The 23,886-nt window shown below is 38.4% G+C and overlaps 1 protein-coding gene across 1 annotated transcript in view; it reads right to left on the minus strand.

The window, feature by feature from the left end:
* Positions 1-23,886, minus strand: part of LOC126175479 (meiosis-specific with OB domain-containing protein) — a 275,449-nt gene that overhangs the window by 204,392 nt on the left and 47,171 nt on the right. Inside the window, exon 5 of the mRNA XM_049922294.1 lies at positions 12,746-12,938. Within this exon, the coding sequence (XP_049778251.1) occupies positions 12,746-12,938 (193 nt within the window). The remainder of the gene's footprint in view (positions 1-12,745; positions 12,939-23,886) is intronic.

Consider the following 23,886-nt stretch of genomic DNA (forward strand, 5'->3'; position numbering starts at 1 on the left):
TAAGAAGAGGTGAAATTGGGCATATTAAGGTGTTTTGCTTTATGTCGACTAAGCCCATGATACGGCGTCTTTTTTTCCGTTTACCCTTAGAAAGAAAACAAATAAGTAACGAAGTGCTAATTGTGCGTTGTGAAAAATATAGGGGCGAATTTTAAATAGCTACAGTGTATAATCACACTAACAAATGGACATTCAGTTACACAAAATAGCGGACAGCGAAGTGTGGTCATTAAATTGAGTACACCTACAGGGCGGTCAATTCCGGGATAAGTCTATTCGCATCTCACGAGGGACGCGGTATTGAGACCGTTTTTTTTTTTATTATATCATGGAGAGCGGGCTTCAATTTATAAAAAGGAGAAAAGCTGTATCATTATCATTGACTGTTGGTGTTAAGCAACCAAAACTGTTCATCAAAGGGTTTTGGTGAATGAGTGGTGAATGCGAAATGAAACTGTGAACGAAGTTATGTTAAATAAAGCAGAAGAGACAAGACAGTTTGGTTGTATCTGTTATTATTCCATCAACCGTAACATTTCTTCTCGTTGTACGAAGCCTTTATAGACGATCGTTATGACAATTTGCTTTGAAGGGATCTTGTTACGAGTTAAGTTTTGGGGACCTGGTCAACAGGGGATAGTTCGTAGGTCTTAGCTACCGCAGCTATTCTGGAATCAGGTGCTACCGTGACCGTTGTGTGTGTCAATGGCTTAAGGTCATCATATCTCATGCTCTAAGATCGACGCGCCTTTCCTTTTGGTATAACGGTGTCTCACGGTAACAACGACAACGCCGACGGCGAAGGAAGATACGGTAGAAGTGGCGCCCAACGTGGGGCTCGATCGATCGAGGAGGACTGCTGCATCGAGTCGAGTGTCATCCGGATTCACGAACCCTAGAGTTGGAAAATATAGTAGCAGCCAGTGAGTCTGTCCAATGAAAGAGGTATTCTTCAATAATCGCTAAAAGTGAGCGATAGTACCAGGTATGATTAAAATAACTGTATATTTATAAAAAAAAAAGAAGTTGAGACTTGTGTTTTCGGTAGATAAATATATATAAATACATAGTGAAAATAAGTGTATGTCTTGGTAGTGAATAATCATGTCAAAACGAACAAAAAGAATACATAATAATGTGCAGTTGAGTAGAGTAATGAGTAGAGAGAGAGAGAGGAAAGTGAAGAGGATATGGATGATGCATCCCATGAGCTCAATCTGGGACAGGAGACATGTACAGATAATAATACAGTTATTGATTTAGAGCCGTTAGGAGATTCAAATACAATGATAAGTAAGGTAAGCAGCGGGGGAGAACATAAAGATCTTGTGGTTTCGGAAGTAGATCAGCAAGTTGATCCTCAAAATGGAAATATTAATCAAAAAATGTTTGATATGCTGGTATCAATAAATACTCAAATAGGTGTAATGAATGGAAGACTTGGTTCACTAGAAAAAGATAATAAGCAATTAAAAGAGGACAATCAAAAGTTAAACGAAAAATTTTAGGCCAAATTTGGTTCATTAGAAGTTAAAATGGATTCTTTGGAAAGCAAACTGAATACCTTTGATTATAAACCGGAAAATACTAAGAAAGAATTAAAGGCGGACTGGGAAACTCAATTAAATGCGAAATTTGGAGAACTAGATGTAGAGTTTTCTAACACCTTAGAAAGGCAATATAATAATTTAATGGGAAAACTTCATGACGTAGAAAAGAAATATGAGGTAGTTTCGAAGAGTTATGATGGCCTGTCCAATAGGATGGTTAAGTGTGAAAGCAGCTGTTTCAATGCTAGCGCACAGATAGAAGAGCTTTCGAAACAAATAGTCGAGTTTGAGTCCAATGCTCGTAAGGGGATTGACAAGTATTTAGTAGGTCAAACTAAAAGACTTGACAAAGATCTATCTGAATGGATAGAAATAAAAGGAAATGAAATTGTAGACAAGGTTAAGACTACTATTGGATCCCAGCCAAATGAAAATATCAATGAGCACCTAAGTAGAAATGATGAATTAATTAAGCTCTTCACTAGCGAAATTCAGAAAATAAAAGAGAAAATAGTTGATGAGTTACCTAAATGGCAAAAGGAAACCAATCATAAATTGGCAGAGTTAGAACGAAAGTCATCACAAAATTTGTTGACAGAGGACGAACGTTCGGAGAATAGGTCGAAAAACAACCGAACATGTGAAAATACGAAGTATAATTATGGTGAAAATTTGCATTGGGAAGTTGATGATTCGGTTGGTAAAGATGATGATTCTTTTGGTCAGCGAGGATATTTGTCTTCTTTAAAGGTGGAGAACAGCATTTTTAAAAGTAGACAATTCCCAACATTCTCCACTGAAAAGAACAACCTGCATCCGAAAATCTTTATCAATAATTTCAAAAGAATATTTCCACATAGCTGGTCAGAACACGACCGACTTCAATTTATAGTATCCAAAATTACCGGAGAAGCTGCCTTATGGGCCGCTGAAGTAAGTGAAAGTTGCCATACTTGCGCTGAGTTTGAACAACTTTTCTTGGCTAAATACTGGTCGTCGAGTAAACAAGAGAAATTAAGAAAAGAGGTTTACCAACCTGAGTATTTTAACGGTAAAAGGAGTACTTTAAGGCAATATTTTGAAAAGTACATAAATAAGACACGTTATTGGAGTGATCCAATTTCTCACAAGGAAGTGATCAGAATTTTGAAGGGAAGGTTGCCCATAAATATACGTGAAAAGTTAATAAATGTTCCTGACCACGATGTAGAACAGTTCTTGTCGGTGATTGACTCTATAGATATGATTATGGAAGACGCAAGACAAATGAGTGGTAATAAAATGTCGACTCACACTCATAGTAATATGAATAATTATAATAATAATAATAATTTAACGTATGATAATAATAATACCGAAAACCAGGTCAAACCCGCATCACAGGAGCGTGGACAATCTTCATCCTATGGTTGCAATAAAAACAATGATTATAATAAATATAGAAGAGATACTTACTGTGCTAGAGGTAAACCTCGATATGGTGACGCGAATGTGCATAGTAGTGATATTAATACGAGTAACAGGTACCCAAGTGATGATCCCAATTGTATTCGACCTTGGGAAGATAATTCGAAGCATAATGTTCATCGGCAGGATGGAACAAATGCCTCGAGTCCTCATCCAGCACAAGGAGTTATACCAATGGGCGAAGGAGCCTCCAATGTGCGACGGGGTAAATACCATAACTCGGATCATACTGTACGGATTGTGGAATTTCATGAACCCCCACCGATGACTAAACGAGATAGATTAAACTAATACCAGTCACCAAATGCCTTCCTAGGATGACTGGAAAAGAGAAGGAAGGCAGGCACCAATTTGAACTGAGAGTATTAAGGTACAATAATGATCAGGATATAAGGAATGAATTAATTGAAGAAAAACCTGAAGTTTCTAATAAATGTGGACAAATTTTACAGGCAATAATTCCATCAAGTATAAATAATGTTGACGTTGAAATATTAATTGATACTGGAGCAACTATTAGTGTCATGACGCAGGACTGTTTAAAACAGATAAGCCGAGGGGTAAAAATACCCACTTTTCCTATCACAGGATGTACCGTGTCTGGCGCGTTCAGCGCAAAAATGCAAAAAGTTGTGAAACAGGTACGTGTCGACGTTACAATCCGGGGGGCTCAAATAGAAAGTACATTCCTGGTTGTTCCTAAAATGACAGTACCATGTACCTGGGGTTTGGATTTTTTATGTGAGACCGGTGCAATCATTAATTTAGAGAAAGGTGAATGCATATTTAATTCCAATGGTAATGTTTTGACAGCCATCCTGAGAAAGGGCCGAGTAATTCCAAATCAGTTGTGTATGAATCTAATGGTAAAATATGTCAGTATTGATGATGAAAATGTGTATGATATATGCCTTATTGAATGTTCTGAAGAAATGATTGATAAAATGTCATTGCAGGAAAAGGTGTTAGAATCAGAATATTTATCTGTTATCCAAAGGGACGAACTGTACTACTTGTTGGAAGCATATCAGTCGATTTTTAGTAAACGTCCCGGTATAATAAAAGACTTTGAATTCCATATAAAGACGTATGCACATAAACCCTTTTGTCGTACTTCCTATTCTATCCCATGGACAAAGAAAGAAGTAGTCAGAAAGGAAATCAATAAAATGTTAGAATGGGGTATTATTGAGCCCTCAGATTCCGAATATTGTAACCCTCTTGTGGCGGTAATTAAACCCAATGGTGACATCAGATTGGTGTTGGATGCCAGAGAGATCAATAAGATCATTATACCTGTACAAACGCGACCGGAGAACCTAGAAGAGTTAGTACAAAAGTTTTATGGTGCCCGCTTCTTAACTTCTTTGGATATGCATAGTTCATATTGGCAAACTAGAATATCAAAAGAATCTAGAAAATATACTGCATTCATTTTTCTGGGCCGAAGTTACCAGTTTACCGTCATGCCATTTGGGTTGAAAATAAGCGGGGGTGTTTTCATATCGGCATTAGATACCGTACTGGGCAGAGACCTTTTGAATGAAGTTACGTTATATGTGGATGATTTGCTAATAGCTTCTGAAACTTGGGAGGAACATTTGGACTTATTAAGAAGAGTTTTTGCGAAATTTTTGGAATACGGAGTTACAGTAAATTTGAGCAAATCCAAGTTTGCTCATAACCAATTGAAATTTCTTGGACATATAATCACTCCTAAAGGGATAAAACCAAATCCTAAAAAGATGGATGCGATTAACAGATGTGCTTATCCAAAAAATAGGACGGAATTAAAGTCATTTATCGGCTTAGTTTCATTTTTTCGACGATTTTTACCCAATCAGTTGGGTGTCACTCTTTTCCAGATGGACAATCCAGAAGATATCAGTATCATCAAAATAATTGGGTTTGCCAGCAGAACACTCTCCAGCTGTGAACGTGCATATTGTACTACTGAATTGGAAGTACTGGCCGTGGTCTGGTCCCTTAGAAAGTTTCGCTATTTTGTATATGGAAAGAAGATCATTGTATTCTGTGACCACAAAGCTTTATCTTTTATTTTAACAGGAAGGATGTTCCATTCACGTTTAACCCGGTGGGCCTTGCTACTGCAAGAATATGATATTACGCTCAAATACATCAGAGGGAAAGACAACATCATAGCCGATGCTCTTTCAAGACTACCGAAAAGAAAGAATGACGACGAGTGTGAAGAACGGACTATTGACTTTAAAGTCATGAATTTATCAAGGCAATATTGTGAGAGGCAGATTACACAGCTATGTCGAAGTCTTCCACAACTGCAAGAAGATGATAAGTTGTGGAAAGCCATTAGGCATGCTGTTGAAAGCAAAACGCTAAGTCACTCTCAAGAATAGTATCAATTAAAATCCGGAATACTGTATCGAAAGAAGGATGAAGAAGATGTTTGGAAAGTTTGTGTTCCAAATAAATATTTAGAATCACTAGTATGGTACACTCACTTGAATTGGGGTCATTTTGGTGCCGCTAAATGTACAGCCAAAATAGCACAATACTGCTATCATCCAAATTTGGGACATATAGCTACAAATATTCTTAAGAAGTGCAAAATATGTCAGAAGGCAAAACCCATAAACTATTGTCGGAAGATAGAATTACATCCTATCATCCCACAACAACCTTTAATGTTGGTGTCATGTGATGTCTGTGGACCATGTCCCATGACACGTGGACGGTTCAAATATGTATTGGCTTTCTATGATCTCTTTTCAAAATATGTGAAATTATATCCTTTGAAAAATCTCCACGTTCGACCCATGTTACGCAAATTTATCAACAACTATATAACTGAGCTTGGCAAACCTATAATGGTCTTAACAGACAACGCTGCTTATTATACAAGCAAAGTATGGAGAGACACTATGAAAGAACAAGGAATCCAGCACATTTACATCTCAAGATTTTACCCTTGTGGAAATCCGGTTGAGAGAATCTTCCAAGAGTTGAACCGATTTTTACGGACGTACATACCCAAACAACATTATAAATGGATCGATTGGATTTATGAATTTGAGAAAGTGTATAATGACTTACCACACTTATCGACTGGTTATTCACCTAACCAAATAGTATTTGGTGAAAGTATTGTGCCAGAATGGATGAAGAAATTACCTGCGATAGAACAAAAGATTACCAAGAAAGAAGATATGGTGAAGAAGGTCTACGAAAACCTGAAGCATCAAGCACAATTGAGAAAAACCCGTTTTGATAAAAATGTGAAGAAAGTAGTCACATATGATGTAGGGGAAGAAATTTTATTGAGAAATCACCCAAAAGCATCAACCAGGAAAAGACTGAATAAGAAATGGCAATAACGGAAATTGAATAGCGTAAAGTTATCATTAAAAACGCACACCGCGCGATTTAATTGAATAGCGCAAAGTTATCATTAAAAACACACGCCGCGCGATTTGTGACGATTTGGTTGGTCATAATAGTAGTAACATGCTTTTGAATACAATTAAAATATAACGGCGATACCTGTTTAGTGTTATTGGAAACAATATGTAGTAAATTAATGAGTAAGGTAGCCGATCCTATAAGAAGAGGTGAAATTGGGCATATTAAGGTGTTTTGCTTTATGTCGACTAAGCCCATGATACGGTGTCTTTTTTTCCGTTTACTCTTAGAAAGAAAACAAATAAGTAATGAAGTGCTAATTGTGTGTTGTGAAAAATATAGGGGCGAATTTTAAATAGCTACGGTGTATAATCACACTAGCAAATGGACATTCAGTTACGCAAAATAGCGGACAGCGAAGTGTGGTCATTAAATTGAGTACACCTACAGGGCGGTCAATTCCGGAATAAGTCTATTCGCATCTCACGAGGGACGCGGTATTGAGACCAGTTTTTTTTTATTATATCACGGAGAGTGGGCTTCAATTTATAAAAAGGAGAAAAGCTGTATCATTATCATTGACTGTTGGTGTTAAGCAACCAAAACTGTTCATCAAAGGGTTTTGGTGAATGAGTGGTGAATGCGAAATGAAACTGTGAACGAAGTTATGTTAAATAAAGCAGAAGAGACAAGACAGTTTGGTTGTATCTGTTATTATTCCATCAACCGTAACATTTCTTCTTGTTGTACGAAGCCTTTATAGACGATCGTTATGACAATTTGCTTTGAAGGGATCTTGTTACGAGTTAAGTTTTGGGGACCTGGTCAACAGGGGATAGTTCGTAGGTCTTAGCTACCGCAGCTATTCTGGAATCAGGTGCTACCGTGACCGTTGTGTGTGTCAATGGCTTAAGGTCATCATATCTCATGCTCTAAGATCGACGCGCCTTTCCTTTTGGTATAACGGTGTCTCACGGTAACAACGACAACGCCAACGGCGAAGGAAGATATGGTAGAATATGACATAATGCCCCAGAATTCAGATTTGTCCTTACTTCCCGGACACTCATTACAACAACAGTTTTCTACAGCTTATCATATTTATAGCACAAATTACAGTATAATACATTTATGATACTGAACAGTGCATTCAGTTCTTTTTCACAGTATATAACTATTTCCCCTACATTTAAATTTACATACATACATTCATATTGTTTTTTGAATTGAATGATTGTTACTTCTTACCATATTTTTGGGTTTTCCATGCAATAATCAGTAAATTCATTTACATAGTAAAATGGACTATTCTGCAGTATTTCTCTGACTGTGTGCTTAAAGGTATTACTGTTTTTATTCTGCTGATACTATTCAGAAGGCAACTGAATAGGTACATCACTGTAATAATAGGCTGTGCAGCAGTGCAGTACTCATTACATAGTTACTGCTGTGTTGTGCTGTAAGTTGATTCATTTACTGTTGCAAAGTGAATAATGAAGCAACTTCTGGTCTATTGAGGGAACTACCTACAACTTGGAGGCCTTTTCAGGAGATATATTAGTATATATGATTATATGTCTCAACTTTGCTGTTGTAGATGCAAGGTATAAAGTACAAAGCATGTGTGCAGTGTGTGGACTGTGTGACAGAGACATTCATACATTCATTTTACAAGCAGTAACTTCAACCATTTTGGATAATGTGTTAACATTAGCATTCGAAAAAATTACATAATCAGTATTATACTCTTGCAAAATAGTGACAATAGTAATGAACTCTTAAAAATGATTTAGTTTTATGACTGAAACACAGTTGAACCTCTTTATTTTTATCCCTCACAAAATTTCATTTTACCCCTTAGGCGGCAATTATTCCCGTATTAGCAACCACTGGATTGAAGGAAGACATTGAAACAGTTCAGTAATGTGCTGTTAGACTAAATCAATACACAAGTGTTAGAGACATACTTTGTGAACTCAAATGGGAATCCCTGGAAAGAATGAAACACTATTGAGAAAGTTTAGAGAACAGGTTTTTGCCGCTGATCACAGAATAATTCTTCTGCTGTCAACATACATTTTGCATAAGGACGAAGAAGGCAAGATAAGAAAAATCAGGCTCATAAGCATGAATATAGACAGTTATTTTTCCCTCTCTCCATTTGCGAGTGGAACAGGAAAGCCAATGACTAGTTGTGGAATGTGGTACCATCCGCCATTCACTATACAGTTCATTCTGGAATATTTATTTAGATGCAGACACCTAAATAGACTACAATATCTTCATAATGTTTGGAAAACTACACAAACACATCCATACAAGCATAACTCACACAGAGTGCTGGGCCCAACTGCAGTGAGCAGTGATCATGGCTGTTGTGGATAGTGATTAGCATAAAAGAAATAAGAAGGGGAAGGAATTACAGAGTAGGTTTGGAGGGGGAGTGTGTACAGATGTGGGCTGCTAGATGCATCATCAGTTGGCTGTGTTGAGGGCGGAGGGGATGGGGAGGTCAGAGGGGGAAGGGAGCAGTGGAGGAGAAAGGACTAGGCAGTTGCACTGAGAGGCATAAAGAGTGTGTGAGCCTGGAGTGGGAGCAATGAACAGCATAGGGACAACTGGAAGACAGGAACTAGTGAAGGTTGAGGCGAAGATGATTATGGAAACAAGGGATACATTGCAGGTAGAGTTCCTAACTGCACAATTTAAAAAAAAACTAGTGTTGGCGGGAAGAACCAAGAGGGCACAGGCTATGAAGTAATTGTTAAAATTAAGCACAATGTGTTGTATGGCATGCTTGGCAATTAGGTAGTGCAGCAGTTCGTGACCAACTACATCCTCAACCAGAAGTACATCTCATCTGAAAGCATTACCTACAAACAAAACCACAGTATAGACGTGGGCACCCACTTGGCACCATCCTACACCAACCTTTTCATGGGCCATCTACAGGAAACCTTTCTAGCCACCCAGAATCCCAAACCCCTCACCTGGTTCACATTCACTGATAACATCTTCAAGCTGTGGACCAAAACTGAGGACGCCCTATCGAAATACCTCCAGAACCTCACACCTTCTCCTCCATTTGCTTACTCAGTTCTCCTCAACCCAAAAAGACATCTTCCTCAATGTCATCCTCCACCTCAAGAATCACTCCACGAGTACCTCCGCCCATATCAAACCTACTAATCAACATCAATACCTCCATTTTAACAGCTGCCATTCATTCTGCAACAAGAACCCCCATCTTGATTCTTCCCACCAACACCAGCTTTTCTGAACTGCACAGGTGGGAACTCTTTCTGTAACTTATCCTTCTGTAAATTTTGACGAAGCCAATTGTATGAAAAATCCTGAAAGGCTAATAAAAATATTCTATTCTATTCCTCATTCCTGTAACCCACCCTGGCTTCAACTTTTGCTGATCTCTGCCCTCCACTTGCCTCTATGCTCTTCCCTGTTCCCACTGCATAGTCCTTTCTCCTTCTATGGTTCTCTCCTCTACCCTGGTAGCTGTTCACTGTCAAATTCTTTACAACATTTCACCCCTGAAAAGAGGCTAAGAAATGGAATTTGTCTGAAATAAACTGGTTAGCATATTTTAAAGCTCAGTGTTGCAACTTTGGCGAGGAAACTTATTATTTCAGTTCACATGCCTTAATAAAGCACTTGTATGTCCACTCACAAATAATTTCAAATTTTCCAACTTACTAACATCCTATTGTAACATTTGTTCCATAAACTGACTGTCAGAACTCAGCTGTCACATAATTTTCTGTTAGATCATTTGCCACATCCAACTGAGATGCAGTTTTGTAGCCACCATGGCCATAAATTTCACATAGCAGAGAATGGTATCACACTTTCTTCTTTTTGTCTGTTTGTGGTAGGTGCTCTTTGAGGCTGTGTTCATGTGTGCAGGTAGACACCTCTTCCTGTAAGATCAGGTCATAAAGTCTCTAATTTTATTTGCTTTGCCACTTTCAATTATTTCCTCATCTTTAATCAAAACAATTTTATCCATTTTGTGTTAATGTATTGCATCAATTCTCTTCAGTTTTCCTTCCCTCTGTCTGAGAATGATCTCCGTATTTCCTCTGTAATACGCTCTGCCTCAAGCAAGAACTTCAGTGCATGTTGTACGCTACATATAAGTAGCTTCTTATCTTTCTGCTGTACCTTATTGTCCCTCCTAATGAGGGGAGTTGTTGAATTTAATGTGAAAGAGGCACTCTGCTTCCAGCTAAAGCAACATTTACAGCAGTCGCAGGATGATTCTACAGTCACATCAAGAGATGTGGCTGCTATCACTACCAAGAACCCAGCCCTTAGGTGGATCCTCATATCCAGTCAAACAGCATGGCCAGTTCAGCTGCCCATGGATGCCTGTTCTTCACAATACAGATTTGATACACTTTTCCACTGTCCCAAAGTGATGCACAGCATCTTCCTGCAGGTCTTGGAATAACTTGACTGTAGGATGGACTTTCCGGAGGCCCTCTGCCTGCTATTTCTGTAGCTTCTTCATCTGTTGTGTTGAGGCATGTTACAGCACAGTATATAGTCCAGTGTCATGTTAACTGGCCCAGCACCAATACGTAGATCAACATGACAGTCTGTGAATGTACAGTCTGTGTAGAAAACTGGTCTTTGTCATCCCACTACTACTTGCTTTGGCCAATCCAACAGCACACTTGGGAGCCCATATATATGAGTTACACTGGCTCTTGGACTCCTGATGCGGATGCTTTATCCATGTCCCACATCTGGCTGGCATGCCATCCATCACAACGCTGGCAGACATCAAGGCAATGGCAATTCTTGTATTAATGGTGCACCAACTATGAACATTTCTGATGAAGATTTTCAGTTTACCTCCCGTCAGTGGGAACAGCATTCAGCACCTCATAATCAGTCAGTTTCACCAGAACACAAATCCAGGCTTTAGAGATAAGGGAGGGCCTTCAAGCCACAAATTAAAAAGGCGCTTAAAAGACTTAGACAAGCTTCCTAGCAAATTATACTGACTACTGATAATGTAGACCAGTCCATATCTTACACAGCTGCTTTCACCACTTAATGCAGTATCTCCTGCACCTGCAGCATCCAGTACCACAAGCCAAATGACAGCTTTTCCATGCTGGATTATAGGTCCAGGTATGGACATCTGGATTCATGTCAGAATGGATACCAGAAACAATCACCTACCAAGGATGTCAGATGTTCTCCACCACAGTCAAAGACCTGCATATGCCAACATAATGACACAGGGCTGCAACTATCAGAACATGATGACTACAAACAATCTCCTTGGCATGCAATCCCTTTTCCAACTACTACACAGCACAATTTCTATAGCCACTAATGACCCAACTATCTGTCACCACTTTTTTTGCGCAGGCCTCCCATCCATGAGGAGTGATAACATAAACAATTATGGGCTCTAATGGACATGGACAGCTCTTACTGACACATCCAGCTCTCTGGTATTTTCTGCAGTGGACCCATACCAGCCTTGAACATCACCTTTGATGATACTAAGTAAAGTCAAATCTGGCACACCCTTACAAGCTCCACAAAGGAGCCTTTGCGGACACTTCAGCTATTGCTCCTATGCCACTGGTTCAGATTTTATTCCAGCCATTATAGTACTTATGGACCAGTTACTGGTGGGAGCGATTTAGTATACCTGGTGGATTGCAAGATGCAAGAGTTGACTGCACTCAGTTGATCAACTAGTGCATCACTAGCATGTGACTGCAGTCATTGCATGACAAGTTTCATTAGCAATAACTGCTGTGTTTACTGTTGAATAGTACGCCTATCTTCATGGTGAGACAGAATTCTGATCTATGCTACTGACTATCTTCCTGCCTGGCCTTCTTTTCAGTAGGTTTGTGTTAAGCCGGTATTTAACTTGTGTTATGGTTTGGATTGTCCTGGAATGTTCTTGAACCTGTTTGTGATTTATCCTATCATAATTCCACTATTACTGTACTGTCTTGGACCTTGTAGCACGATTTATTTCCTTGCTGTCTATACATTAACTCTTCTGCTGTCTTCACATTCATATATTGTCTATATAATTTCCACTCTCTTTCATATGATAGTTTACACAACTGACAGAGAATTTCAAATGACTGCAGTCTTTACTAATTTACATCTCATTCATCTCTCAAGAGCCTGTCTTTACGATTCATTGTCTACTGTGTCTGACATATATCACTTGACAGATATTTTCTCTCTCAATTTCTATTCGTGTTAGAAACTGATGACTACACAAACATTTTACTAAAGGTAATTGAAGCAAAAAAACTGAAAAACTTTAGAAGGAAGTTATAACTTACATCACGAACAACAGCAAGTAGGTTCACTGACTCTCCCCGCATGCTGGACCCATTGCTGTGTATGTCAGCAAGAGTATAGAAATCTGTTGGGGGCTTTGTTGTAAGATTCAGCAGAGGCTCAAATGCACTGCAGTCATCTCCTCCATATAACTTCAAGGAATTTTGGTTTTCAGAAACTGTCAGCTGACATGGACTGCAAGTGCAATAAAATTTGCAATCAATACTTGAACTGCTGGTAATTTATTAATTATTAATCCCCTGTATCTCATCAGAAACTAATTAATTTAGATTTAGGGCATGTAAAGAAAGACTTATAACAAAATTATTACTGTGTAAGGTGAAAAAACCTAAGCAAACCAACAAATTAATAGATATTTAAGAAAAACTAAAAATCTTACACAATATGAGATAAACAATGCATTTTGATAATTGAATGGTAAGTGATAGATGCTTTAAAGATTACATAAAGATTATAAGTTTTTGTACCATATTGAGCTACAACCAAAGCACACTAGCACCAAACTGTTCAGTTATAATAGTACTGCCAAATAATCTTGCAAAGATTATTATCACAATATCGATTTAAAATATAATGAATACAACATGATCAAATGACGCAGGGTAATGGATATTTTTAAAAAAATCTGGATGTTCTAAGATGTGTAACTATTATACAGGTAAGAATATAATAGAGGGAAACATTCCACATGGGAAAAATATATCTAAAAACAAAGATGCTGTAACTTACCAAACGAAAGGGTTGGTATGTTGATTGGAGACAATAAAAAACACACAAACCCACACACAAATTTCGAGCTTTCGCAACCTGAGGTTGCTTCATCAGGAAAGAGGGAAGGAAAGGGAAAGACGAAAGGATGTGGGTTTTAAGGGAGAGGGTAAGGAGTCATCCCAATCCCGGGAGTGGAAAGACCTAAGGTAAGTCGTTCCACTCCCGGGATTGGGATGAGTCCTTACCCTCTCCCTTAAAACCCAGCTCCTTTCGTCTTTCCCTCTCCTTCCCTCTTTCCTGATGAAGCAACCTCAGGTTGCGAAAGCTCGAAATTTGTGTGTGGGTTTGTGTGTTTTTTATTGTCTCCTATCAACATACCAATGCTTTCATTTGGTAAGTTACAGCTTCTTTGTTTTTAGATATATTATACTGGTAATTTATAGATGGTTGACAGTTCTTACAGGTTACTGCTAGTTTAATGACCTGCCCTCATTTATTAGCTCTTGTAGCCTACAGTACTAGATCCAGACAACACAACTTCCCTTCATAGTAGTAATGACCTCAGTAGCCTTGGTAAGTGTGTTGAAAGGGTAAGCACTCAAGCATCTTATTGGTTTAGTGGATTCTTGCTGAGTGGAAACAAAATTCAGTAGATGGTTTTTACTCTAAAACACAAGCTTCCCTTAGATGACCCAATTTACACTAAGTTTTGGGGGGTATATTCAGATAGTAAATTGTCTCGGAGTCGAGGTGTAGAATATATTAGTATTAATCTGTTTAAAATAATTTATGTGTTATGGCAACTTATGTACTGCTTGAAATATGTATTACAACATCCTTGGTTTCATTTTTCTGAAGTATATCATATGGTACTATTTTGTGGAGCAGCCCTACTTGTGTGCATGACACCTTAATACTGCAGAAGAGAGCCACTATTGTAATTACTGGTTCTTTACATACAACCCACTATAAACCTTTGTTTTGTGAACAAAAAAATCATTATGGTAATAAACTTTTATTTTTCTTATTTATTTAGCCATCTTTAGACATTGTACAATATATAGATATTGTCAATATATATACAACACCTTTTATATAAGTATTGAAGTATTTATAAGCAGATATAAATAGCCATCTCGATAGCTATGTATTGTATTGTATTTATTGGTCCAGTAAATCTTACATGTACAGTACAGCACATCAGATATTGGACAGATCAAAGTATATCTTACAATTAAAACACTTTAGAAACTAGAAAATTATGCTCACAAAATTTTACAGCACTTCATATACTGGGCAAGTCAATGTGTAAGTTATAATTAAACCACATTATAAACTTGAAGTTACAACTGAATACATGTATAAGCCAATATTAACGATTACAGTATTTGCATGATCCAGTACCAAGCCCTGCAGTACTCCATATTTTACTGCTTTATAATCAGAATAGTGTCTTGTTGATTTATTTTCTTTGTGAAAATGTATTTCTACTACTTGCTAGCGGTCAGTAAGATATGATCTAAGACAGTTGTTAGGCATACCTCTGATACCAATTCTTTCAAGCTTCTGCAGCAATAGGGTGTGGTCTATGATGTCGAAAGCCTTAGACAGATAAAGGCATATGCCAGTTACTTTTTGTCCACTATCAATTTTTTTGAGTACTTCACCCAGTTAGTTCCATATATTTTTAATAAAATGCTCACTTGTGGTATAGTGCCAGTGTTCTTGCAAGTACACTTTATGAGTTTTTTTCTGAAAGAGTGGATGTTATTTATTTCTTCAATTTCCTGTCTAAATTTATTATATTCTTTTACACATTGATATAATGCACTGTTTTGTTTCTCCTACTTTTTTCTTGTGCCGATGAAGTCAGTGGCCTGACCCTGTGCTATGGTTGCAGTTTGTATTAATTTTTTTATGTCTTTTTTATGTACACTATGATCTGGAGTATGAACTCGCAAGAAACAGTCAGAATATTTTTGCATGCTTCAGACAGTTATGGAAGCAACCAGTTGTGAAAGATTCATTAAGGTTTTCTGTTAATGTGGCTTTGAGGCTGTTTATGTATTCTTTTGACAAACACAAACACACACACACACACACACAGGGATATCATTTAGGCCTGTTGAGTTTTTGCTTTTTCTTGCCTTGTAACATTCCATACTTCATCCTCTACTGTAGGAAGAATACCATTGAATGTACATCTATGTGGTCACTGCAATTCACACAGAAAAATGAACATAAATCTCTCTGTGGGAGCTCTAATTTCTCTTATTTTATCATTACCATCATTTTTCCCTTCATAGGTGGACATAACAAAATACTTTTGCGTTCAGAAGAGAAGAGTGGTGATCTTGTCTCAATTAAAAATGACTTGCCTGTCATCCCAACTCACATATCATACCCACGACACCCTCTTGCCTATTTCACAACAATACAAAATGAACTGCCTTTCTTTGAACTTTTTCAATCTCATATGTCACACCTATCTGGTAAGGATCCACACTGTGCATCGGTACTCCAGAAGAGGACAGAGAAGAGTAGCGTGAGCAGCGTATTTAGATTAGTTGCACCCTCCAAGTGTTCTACCAATGAAACATAGTTTTTGGTTCATCTTCCCCTACATTATCTATGTGATTACTAGGTATTTAGTTGTGCAGACAGCCTTTGAATTTGTAAGATTTATCATGTAACCAAAATTTAACAGATGCCTTATTTATTTATCCATAAAATCATCCTCATGATATGGAATACAACTTATAGCAATACACAGCTGAAGGAGCATAAACCTTTTTTTACATAGATTTCTAAATATACATGCCTTTTAAAGGACAGTATATACATATATCTAAAAACAAAGATGATGTGACTTACCAAACGAAAGTGCTGGCAGGTCGATAGACACACAAACAAACACAAACATACACACAAAATTCAAGCTTTCGCAACCAACAGTTGTTTCATCAGGAAAGAGGGAAGGAGAGGGAAAGACAAAAGGATGTGGGTTTTAAGGGAGAGGGTAAGGAGTCATTTCAATCCCGGGAGCGGGAAGACTTACCTTAGGGGGAAAAAAGGACAGGTATACACTCGCGCACACACACATATCCATCCGCACATACACAGACACAAGCAGACAAATGTCAAGTCACACCTTTGACTGAGAATTCTAAAGGCATAGCATCAGTTTACACAGAAGTTTATCTCTGCAGGTTAAACATTGTAGTGCGTTGTCCAGCCAGACCCCAAGGAATTTTGCTCTCATTGACCAGTTCAATAACTTTCTTCTCTAATGATTCTACATGTGTTGAATGGATCGTTGATGGACAGAATATCATATGACCTGTTTTTTCTATAAGTGGGAGGTTGTTTTCATAGAGCCAATATACGAGCCTTTCACAGTTGTCAACAAAATGGGCTCTCATCTGCTATGAAGAAATGTTACAAGAGAGGAGGTTTGTATCATCAGTGAATAACACAGGTGTTGTTGAGGGTAGGTGTTCTGAAAGGTCATTAATAATTAGAAGAAAGAGAAGGGGCCAAAGGTTGAGCCCTGTGGAACTCCTGATTTGACTGGTATTGTAACTGAACAGCTTGTTCTTCCATAATGTGTTGTTATATCTACCAGCTGCCCTATGTCTGACAGATATGACTGTAACCATTCATTGGACACTCCTCTTATACTGTAAGCATCTAGTTCACATAGGAGCAGTGTGTGATTGATCAGATCAAATGTCTTTGCCAGATCAATGAAAAGTCCAAATGCATAGTGTTTTTCATTAAATGCAGTATTATCTGATCAGTAAATGAAAAGGGAGCCTCATGGATGGATTTATTTTTATGAAGGTCAAACTGTTGTGCTATTAGGTTGGAGTTATTATCAAGGAAGGTCATTACTGAAGTATATAAAATTTTTTCTATTATTTTGGACACATCTACTTTTCCCCTTTCTTGTATAATGGATCTATCTTGGAAGTTTTCAGTGGTTGAGGGAAAATGCTTGTACCCATTCAGCAGTTTTCATCAGCAACCTGTTTTATTACACAGCTAGGTAAACCACCAAGGCTATGTGACGGAATTTTTCATGCTCCTAATAACTGTGAGAACCTCGTCCAAAGTTCCAGATATTATAAAAAGTGACTGTCAGATCTTTTACACTTTGGAGGGAAAGATGTTGGTGGAGAGTGACAATCTGAAAGATACCTAGAAATTCCAGAAAAGTGTTTACTGAATTCACCACGAATATGTTTGGTGTCTGTTATTTGTTGGTCATTATACTGAAGAGATCCTGTTGTTTTCTGTTTGACATCAGTTTGTAAATTTTTCTGGCAGTATCCCACATGGCTTTACATTTTTTGTTAGACCCGTTTATGTAAGCTTTATTTGCTACTTGTTTTGCTTTAGACATTAATTTACAAAGGACCTTCTTGGGCAATTTGAAATAACTGTGGAAATTTGGATCATCTGTTTCCATACATTGCACAAAGTGTGACCTCTTTGTCTTACATGGCATTCTTATACCCTTTGTGATCCACCTATTATCAGTTTTCCTGGCTGAATGTTGTACTTTGATTTGTTTTACTTGAAAGGGCACATTGAAATTATGACACACTATGTCAAAGAATAGTGAAGTTTTCTTATCTACATTATCTTCCTTGTAAATAACATCCAAAGACTGAGATTGAAGTAGATTTTTAAATGTGCTGATATGTCTTCTGTAGATGAAAGTAGCTGATTATTTGTGTTATATTTGTCCTAAACTAAGCCATAACAAAATACCCTGATGTTCTGAGAGTCCATTGGATCAGTCAGGACACTAATAAATGGGAGATATTCTGGGTCCAGGAATATGGCATCCATACAACTGTTTGAATTACATGTTATTTTAGTTGGATTCTTCAGTACTTTGGATTCTTTAGTACATTTTACATATTGAAAGTTACTATGAAGTTAATGACATCACTCACTGTACATGAAATGTCACTAAAATTTACATTAAAACCCCACAAAATATGGTCTTATTACCCTTGCATTTGTGAAAATATATGACACTTTCAAGCCTGTTTAGAAACTGGGATATGGTGGCAACAGAAGAATGGAAAATACAGACTATTATTACAATAGGCTGCATGATAGCTACAGCATAATGTTCCAAATGTTTCTTGATATTTACGTGGACAGTTTTGTTGCATGTGCAGATTACTGTGGCCTCCTTAACAAGTATTAGACAGCCCCTCCCCCTGACAACATCCTGCTATTAGATCTGCAGAAACAGTTACCAATAGTGTAATTTCAAAAGCTGAAGAATGACCTATTTTGATTTTTGCACCAGTGCTCTGTGAAACAAATAACATCAACCTTGATATTGCTGCCTGACAGGTAGATATATGGGTGATCACACACTTTTTTGTATAGAGTTGATTGCCACTTTTTCTGCCATATGGCTATCTTGCCTAATCATTTTGCAAATTCGTTTTGATCTGATAGCTTTCCAAAATAGTAATGACAGCATCATCTGCTAAAAGCCAAAGAGGACTGCACAGATTGTTTCCTAAATTGGTTATATAAGTAGAACAGCAGATATCACTTCTATTTTACTTGGTGACTTTCCATTAATTACTATGAATTGTGACTTTTCTGACAGGATATCACAAATCAAGTTGCACAGTTGAGACAGTCCTTCATAGGCACACAATTTGGTTAGAAGCCACTTGTGAGGAACGGTGTCAAAAGCCATCTGGGAACACAGAAATAAGAACTCAATTTGAGACACACTGTCGACAGCACTTATTGCTTCTTGTGAATAAAGAGCCAATTTTGTTTCACAAGAACTATGTTTTCTGAATCCATGCTGACGTGTCAATAGATAATTTTTGTTAGGGTAATTCATAATATACAAACACAGAAAATGTTCCAAAAATCAACATCACTGACATGGACCTGTAATTGAGCAGATTACTTCTAGTTGCTTTCTTGTGTATTGGTGCGACCAGTACAACTTTCCAATCCTTAGGTACAGAACTTTCACCAAGCAAGTGGTTGTATATGGCTGCTATGTATGGAGCTATTACACCAAAATACTCTGATAAGAACCTAACTGGTATGACATCTGGACCAGAGGACTTGCCCTTATTAACTCTTTCTGCTCGAGTGGCGAGTAGTGCTTGACATTGTGAAATTTGTTTTCCACTTCAATGTAAAGCCTCGCTGACAATTTTTTGTAGTCTCACATGCTCCATTCTCGAATCTGACTACAGAAGGCATCAGTGCTGCATGGTACTGACATCTCGGGAGGCCTGTGTTATATCAGTGACTAACTATAACAGTTGTGTCGAGAGAAAAGTTGTAATTATTAAGTTCAAGTTAACAGACATGAAATGGCTAGTTCTTCATACACAGTCCTTTCCAAGGAACAGATTGTGGAGCTTTTGGAAGAAAGTCTTAGTAAAAACAAAAGTAACAATGATTTTGATGATGACAGTGACTTATTGGTAAACAATTCAAATGAAATTGCAATGAAAACAGTCCATCCTGAAGAGTTCCAAAAAATATCACACAATGAAAAGTTTTGTATTGTAATACTTCTGTAAATGTATTTGAATGGAAGTGCACATTTTGTTTTAATATATACCCTAATTGTTGGTCAGTGGCCTCATTGTTTCCACAAAGAGACTCATGTGACTTTCTGTGGCACGCTCGCTGCCCGGGTGGCGGCAATTTAAATAACAGTGCATGGAGACACCCAGCGTCTGCATTATGGAGAGCAAAGGGTTAAGTGACTAAAGTGCTTTGAACACATAGGGGTATTACTTTAAGTTATTCATATTGGTAGCTGTTCTTGATTCAAATTCTGAAACACTTACTTCATCTTAAGCTCCTTTATTCAAAAGGTACCATTACCGGTTTCAAATCATTACCATTCATTGTCAGACAACTTTCATTAGAACATGGTGCATTTTTTATTGATTAATTGTCCTAAAATCAAAATAATACATAATCATAAGCATGCCACACAGATGGTTGCGTTATAGATTTGCATTGGGATGTGACTTATGTGACATTTCACAGCCACAGTCTCCAAACATGTCATCATATGACAAAATTGCATTAAACTTACTTCATTGTCTTCGGTGGAGGAATTTTGGGAAACTGTATTTATTAACCACTTTTAGGCACTGTCGTTGGTAACATTACCATTGCTATCACGAGGTGAACATATTGGTTGTCTCTTGCCTCTGGTGTACTTTACATATGACCAGCATCTCTTTGGATTTTCTGCCAGATTTTGAGACAGAGTTTTGTTCTTAAGACTATTAAAAGCATATTGCACTGAGAGCTGCACTAACTTTCAAGATTCTGTAAAGCACTGCCAATCTTGGAGATTTTGCATTCTTTTAAATCTGGCATGCTTTCTTCGTTGCTTCTCCAACAGCGTAGTGACTTGTGTTGGTACAAATGTCTCAACTTCTGTCAATACTACACTACATCCGGTCTACTCTTATGTAGTTAGTTTTGAAGGAATGGAAACTGTCTCTTAGTAAGGCATCAAGTGAATTTTTACCTGCTGTTTTGAATATATTTTTTGAATTTACTTTTGGTGGATCTGGATGTTGCAATATTCAGTCTCACTACAATGATCTTGTGGTCACTAAACCCTGTTCCATCATGATTCTTCCTATTTTCTCAAGATTATTTGTCGCTAAGAGGTCAAGTATTTTATCACAGGTATTTATAGGTTGAATGGTCTTCTGAACTAACTGCCCAAATTAATTTTGTATTTAGTACAATTCTGAATGAGGTTTAATGCCTACCACTGACTTTAAACATGTATTTTCACCAAAATATTGAAGGCAGATTGAAGTCATCGCCCAACTAATATTGTATGAGTTGGGCACCTGTTTGAGATGACACTAAAATTTTCCTTCAAGCTTTCAGCAGCTACATCATCTGTGTCAGAAGGTCAGTAAAAGGAACCGATTATTAATTTATTCCAGTTGTCAAGGATAATCTCCACTCATACCCAACTCACAACAGCTGTCTACTTCAATTTCACTACAAGATAAACTACTTTTAACAACAAGAAACATGCCACCATCAACTGAATTTAATCTACTGTTTCTGAACACCATCAAGTCCTTGGTAAAAGCTTTGGCTTAATGTATCTCCAGCTTTCAGTATGTATAATGATTTCTGCATCAGCGCTTTCTATAAGAATTTGGATCTCTGATTTTTTTCTAACACAGCTACAACAATTTACAACTATAATACCAATGTTTCCTAGGTGTACCCTTGCCCTGTGTATTAACCAAACCCTTTGAGACTGAATCCCTCTTTTTAACCTTCAGCAAGCATCTGTCCTAAAAAAAGACACCCAAACCTATTTCCCACATCACTCATTATCCACGTAGCCAACTCCTGTGTGTGTGGAAACCAATACCTGGCCATCCTATGGCACAAGTCAAGGAATATGCAACTTACAGTCATGGAACTGTTTGAGTCTCTGATTCAGATGCTCCACTGAGCTCTGCCCACAGTCAGTCTGGTCAATGATAATACAGATAGTGAGCTGTGATTCATCTTACAAGCAGGGCTGGCTGTCTTACTACATCAGATAGCTGCAGGACACCAGAGGGAATCTTTTCCAACCCAAAGTGACACACATCATTAGTATGGACATCAGCCACTATCAGCAGTTGGCTGCACTCTGTGCTCCTCATGGAATCCAGAAAGACCCGTTGCATGTCTGAGATGACTTCCCCCAACCCCATGGTATACACACAGAGTGCACACGGGACTAGTTCCCTCCTCAGCAGCCATATCCCTACAGTGCCCCATTGCGTACCTAACACTGGAGCTTCCAAATACCAGTAATGCCTCCCTCTATGAATGCCCAGAGCTTGAAGGCTAAGAGGATTTCTCTGTAACAGGCCAAGCAACTGCATCTGGCTCAGGATCTTTATTAGCCATATATAGCATCTGAAACCTGATTGTTAGACAAACCAGGAGGCCTGTTGATCCATCCTCTGGAGAGTCTTTCACTGTCTCTCACATCTTGAAGTGATCCTTCACTCGGTCACAGATGCAGGGTCAGTGTTAATGCAGGCAGTAACCTGGCTGACCACAGTAGTGGACCAATTGAGGGATGCACGGGATAAGTCTGGCACCCCACAGTGATCCCTCTGGCTACAGCTTCAAGATGTGTGACTGAGGCCAGCACCACAAATGGTCGCCAACTCAGCTTGCATCCAAATGCAGCATTCCTGTCCATGTACATACTGAAGGTCGTGGAAAACTACACTGCACAAACAAGCAAGAAATTTGCAATTAAACCACACAAACACAAAGACAAATCTAAATGAGTAACTCGCTTCTATTTAGAAACTCATAAAATGAACACATAAATGATATGCTGGACTGGTGCTAGTACAGAGGTCAGCAGATATCCTAATTCATTTAGTAATCCACTTCTTCTTGGGGAAGGAGAGAAGACAGCTACCACCCGCTCCATACCAAGAAGACCCTTTCATACAGCCTAGCAACCTGTGGCTGTTGCATCTGCAGTGAAGAGCGGCCCCTTCCAAAATATACTGAGTGTCTCGTTGAGGTCTTTACAGACTGTAATTACCCTCCCAACCTTGTACAAAAACAAATCTCCCACGCCTTATCTTTCCAGTCACCTATCACCTCCCAAAGTCCCACTGTCGGGCCGCAGAGGAGTATTGCCCTTGTAACTCAGTACCACCCAGGACCGCAGCATCTGAATTACATTCTCGCCAGGGTTTCAACCACTGCACAGTGTTGCCTGAAATGAGAACTGTCCTGCCCACTATCCTTACCCCCCCTCCACACACACACAGTGGTTTCCTCTGTCCATCGAACTCACGCAATATCCTTGCCCATCACTACACAACCCCTGCTCCCAACCCCTTGCTCATATCTCTGTAATAGACCTAGATGCAAGACCTGTCCCATACATCCTCACACCACCACCTACTCCAGTCCAGTCACAAACATCACCTATCCCATCAAAGGCAGGGCTACCTGTGAAACCAGTCATGTGATCTACAAGTTGAGCTGCAACCACTCTGCTGCACTCTGCGTGGGCATGACAACCAACAAGCTGTCTGTACACATGAAAAGCCACCAACAAACTGTGGCCAAGAAACAACTGGACTACCCTGTTGCTGAACATGCAATTCAACACAACATTCTTCACTTCAGTGACTGCTTCACAGCCTGTGCCACATGGATCCTTACCACCAACACCAGATTTTCTTAACTGCACAGACGGGAACTCTCTCGGCAAAATATCCTACATTCCTGTAACACTCCTGGCTTCAACCTTTGTTAGTCATTGTCCTCAACCATCTAGTCACTTTAATATTCCATTCCAGCACTACACAGCCCTCTATTC

The sequence above is a fragment of the Schistocerca cancellata genome, chromosome 3, assembly GCF_023864275.1.
Source record: "Schistocerca cancellata isolate TAMUIC-IGC-003103 chromosome 3, iqSchCanc2.1, whole genome shotgun sequence".
In the NCBI taxonomy this organism is placed as follows: Eukaryota; Metazoa; Arthropoda; class Insecta; order Orthoptera; family Acrididae; genus Schistocerca; species Schistocerca cancellata.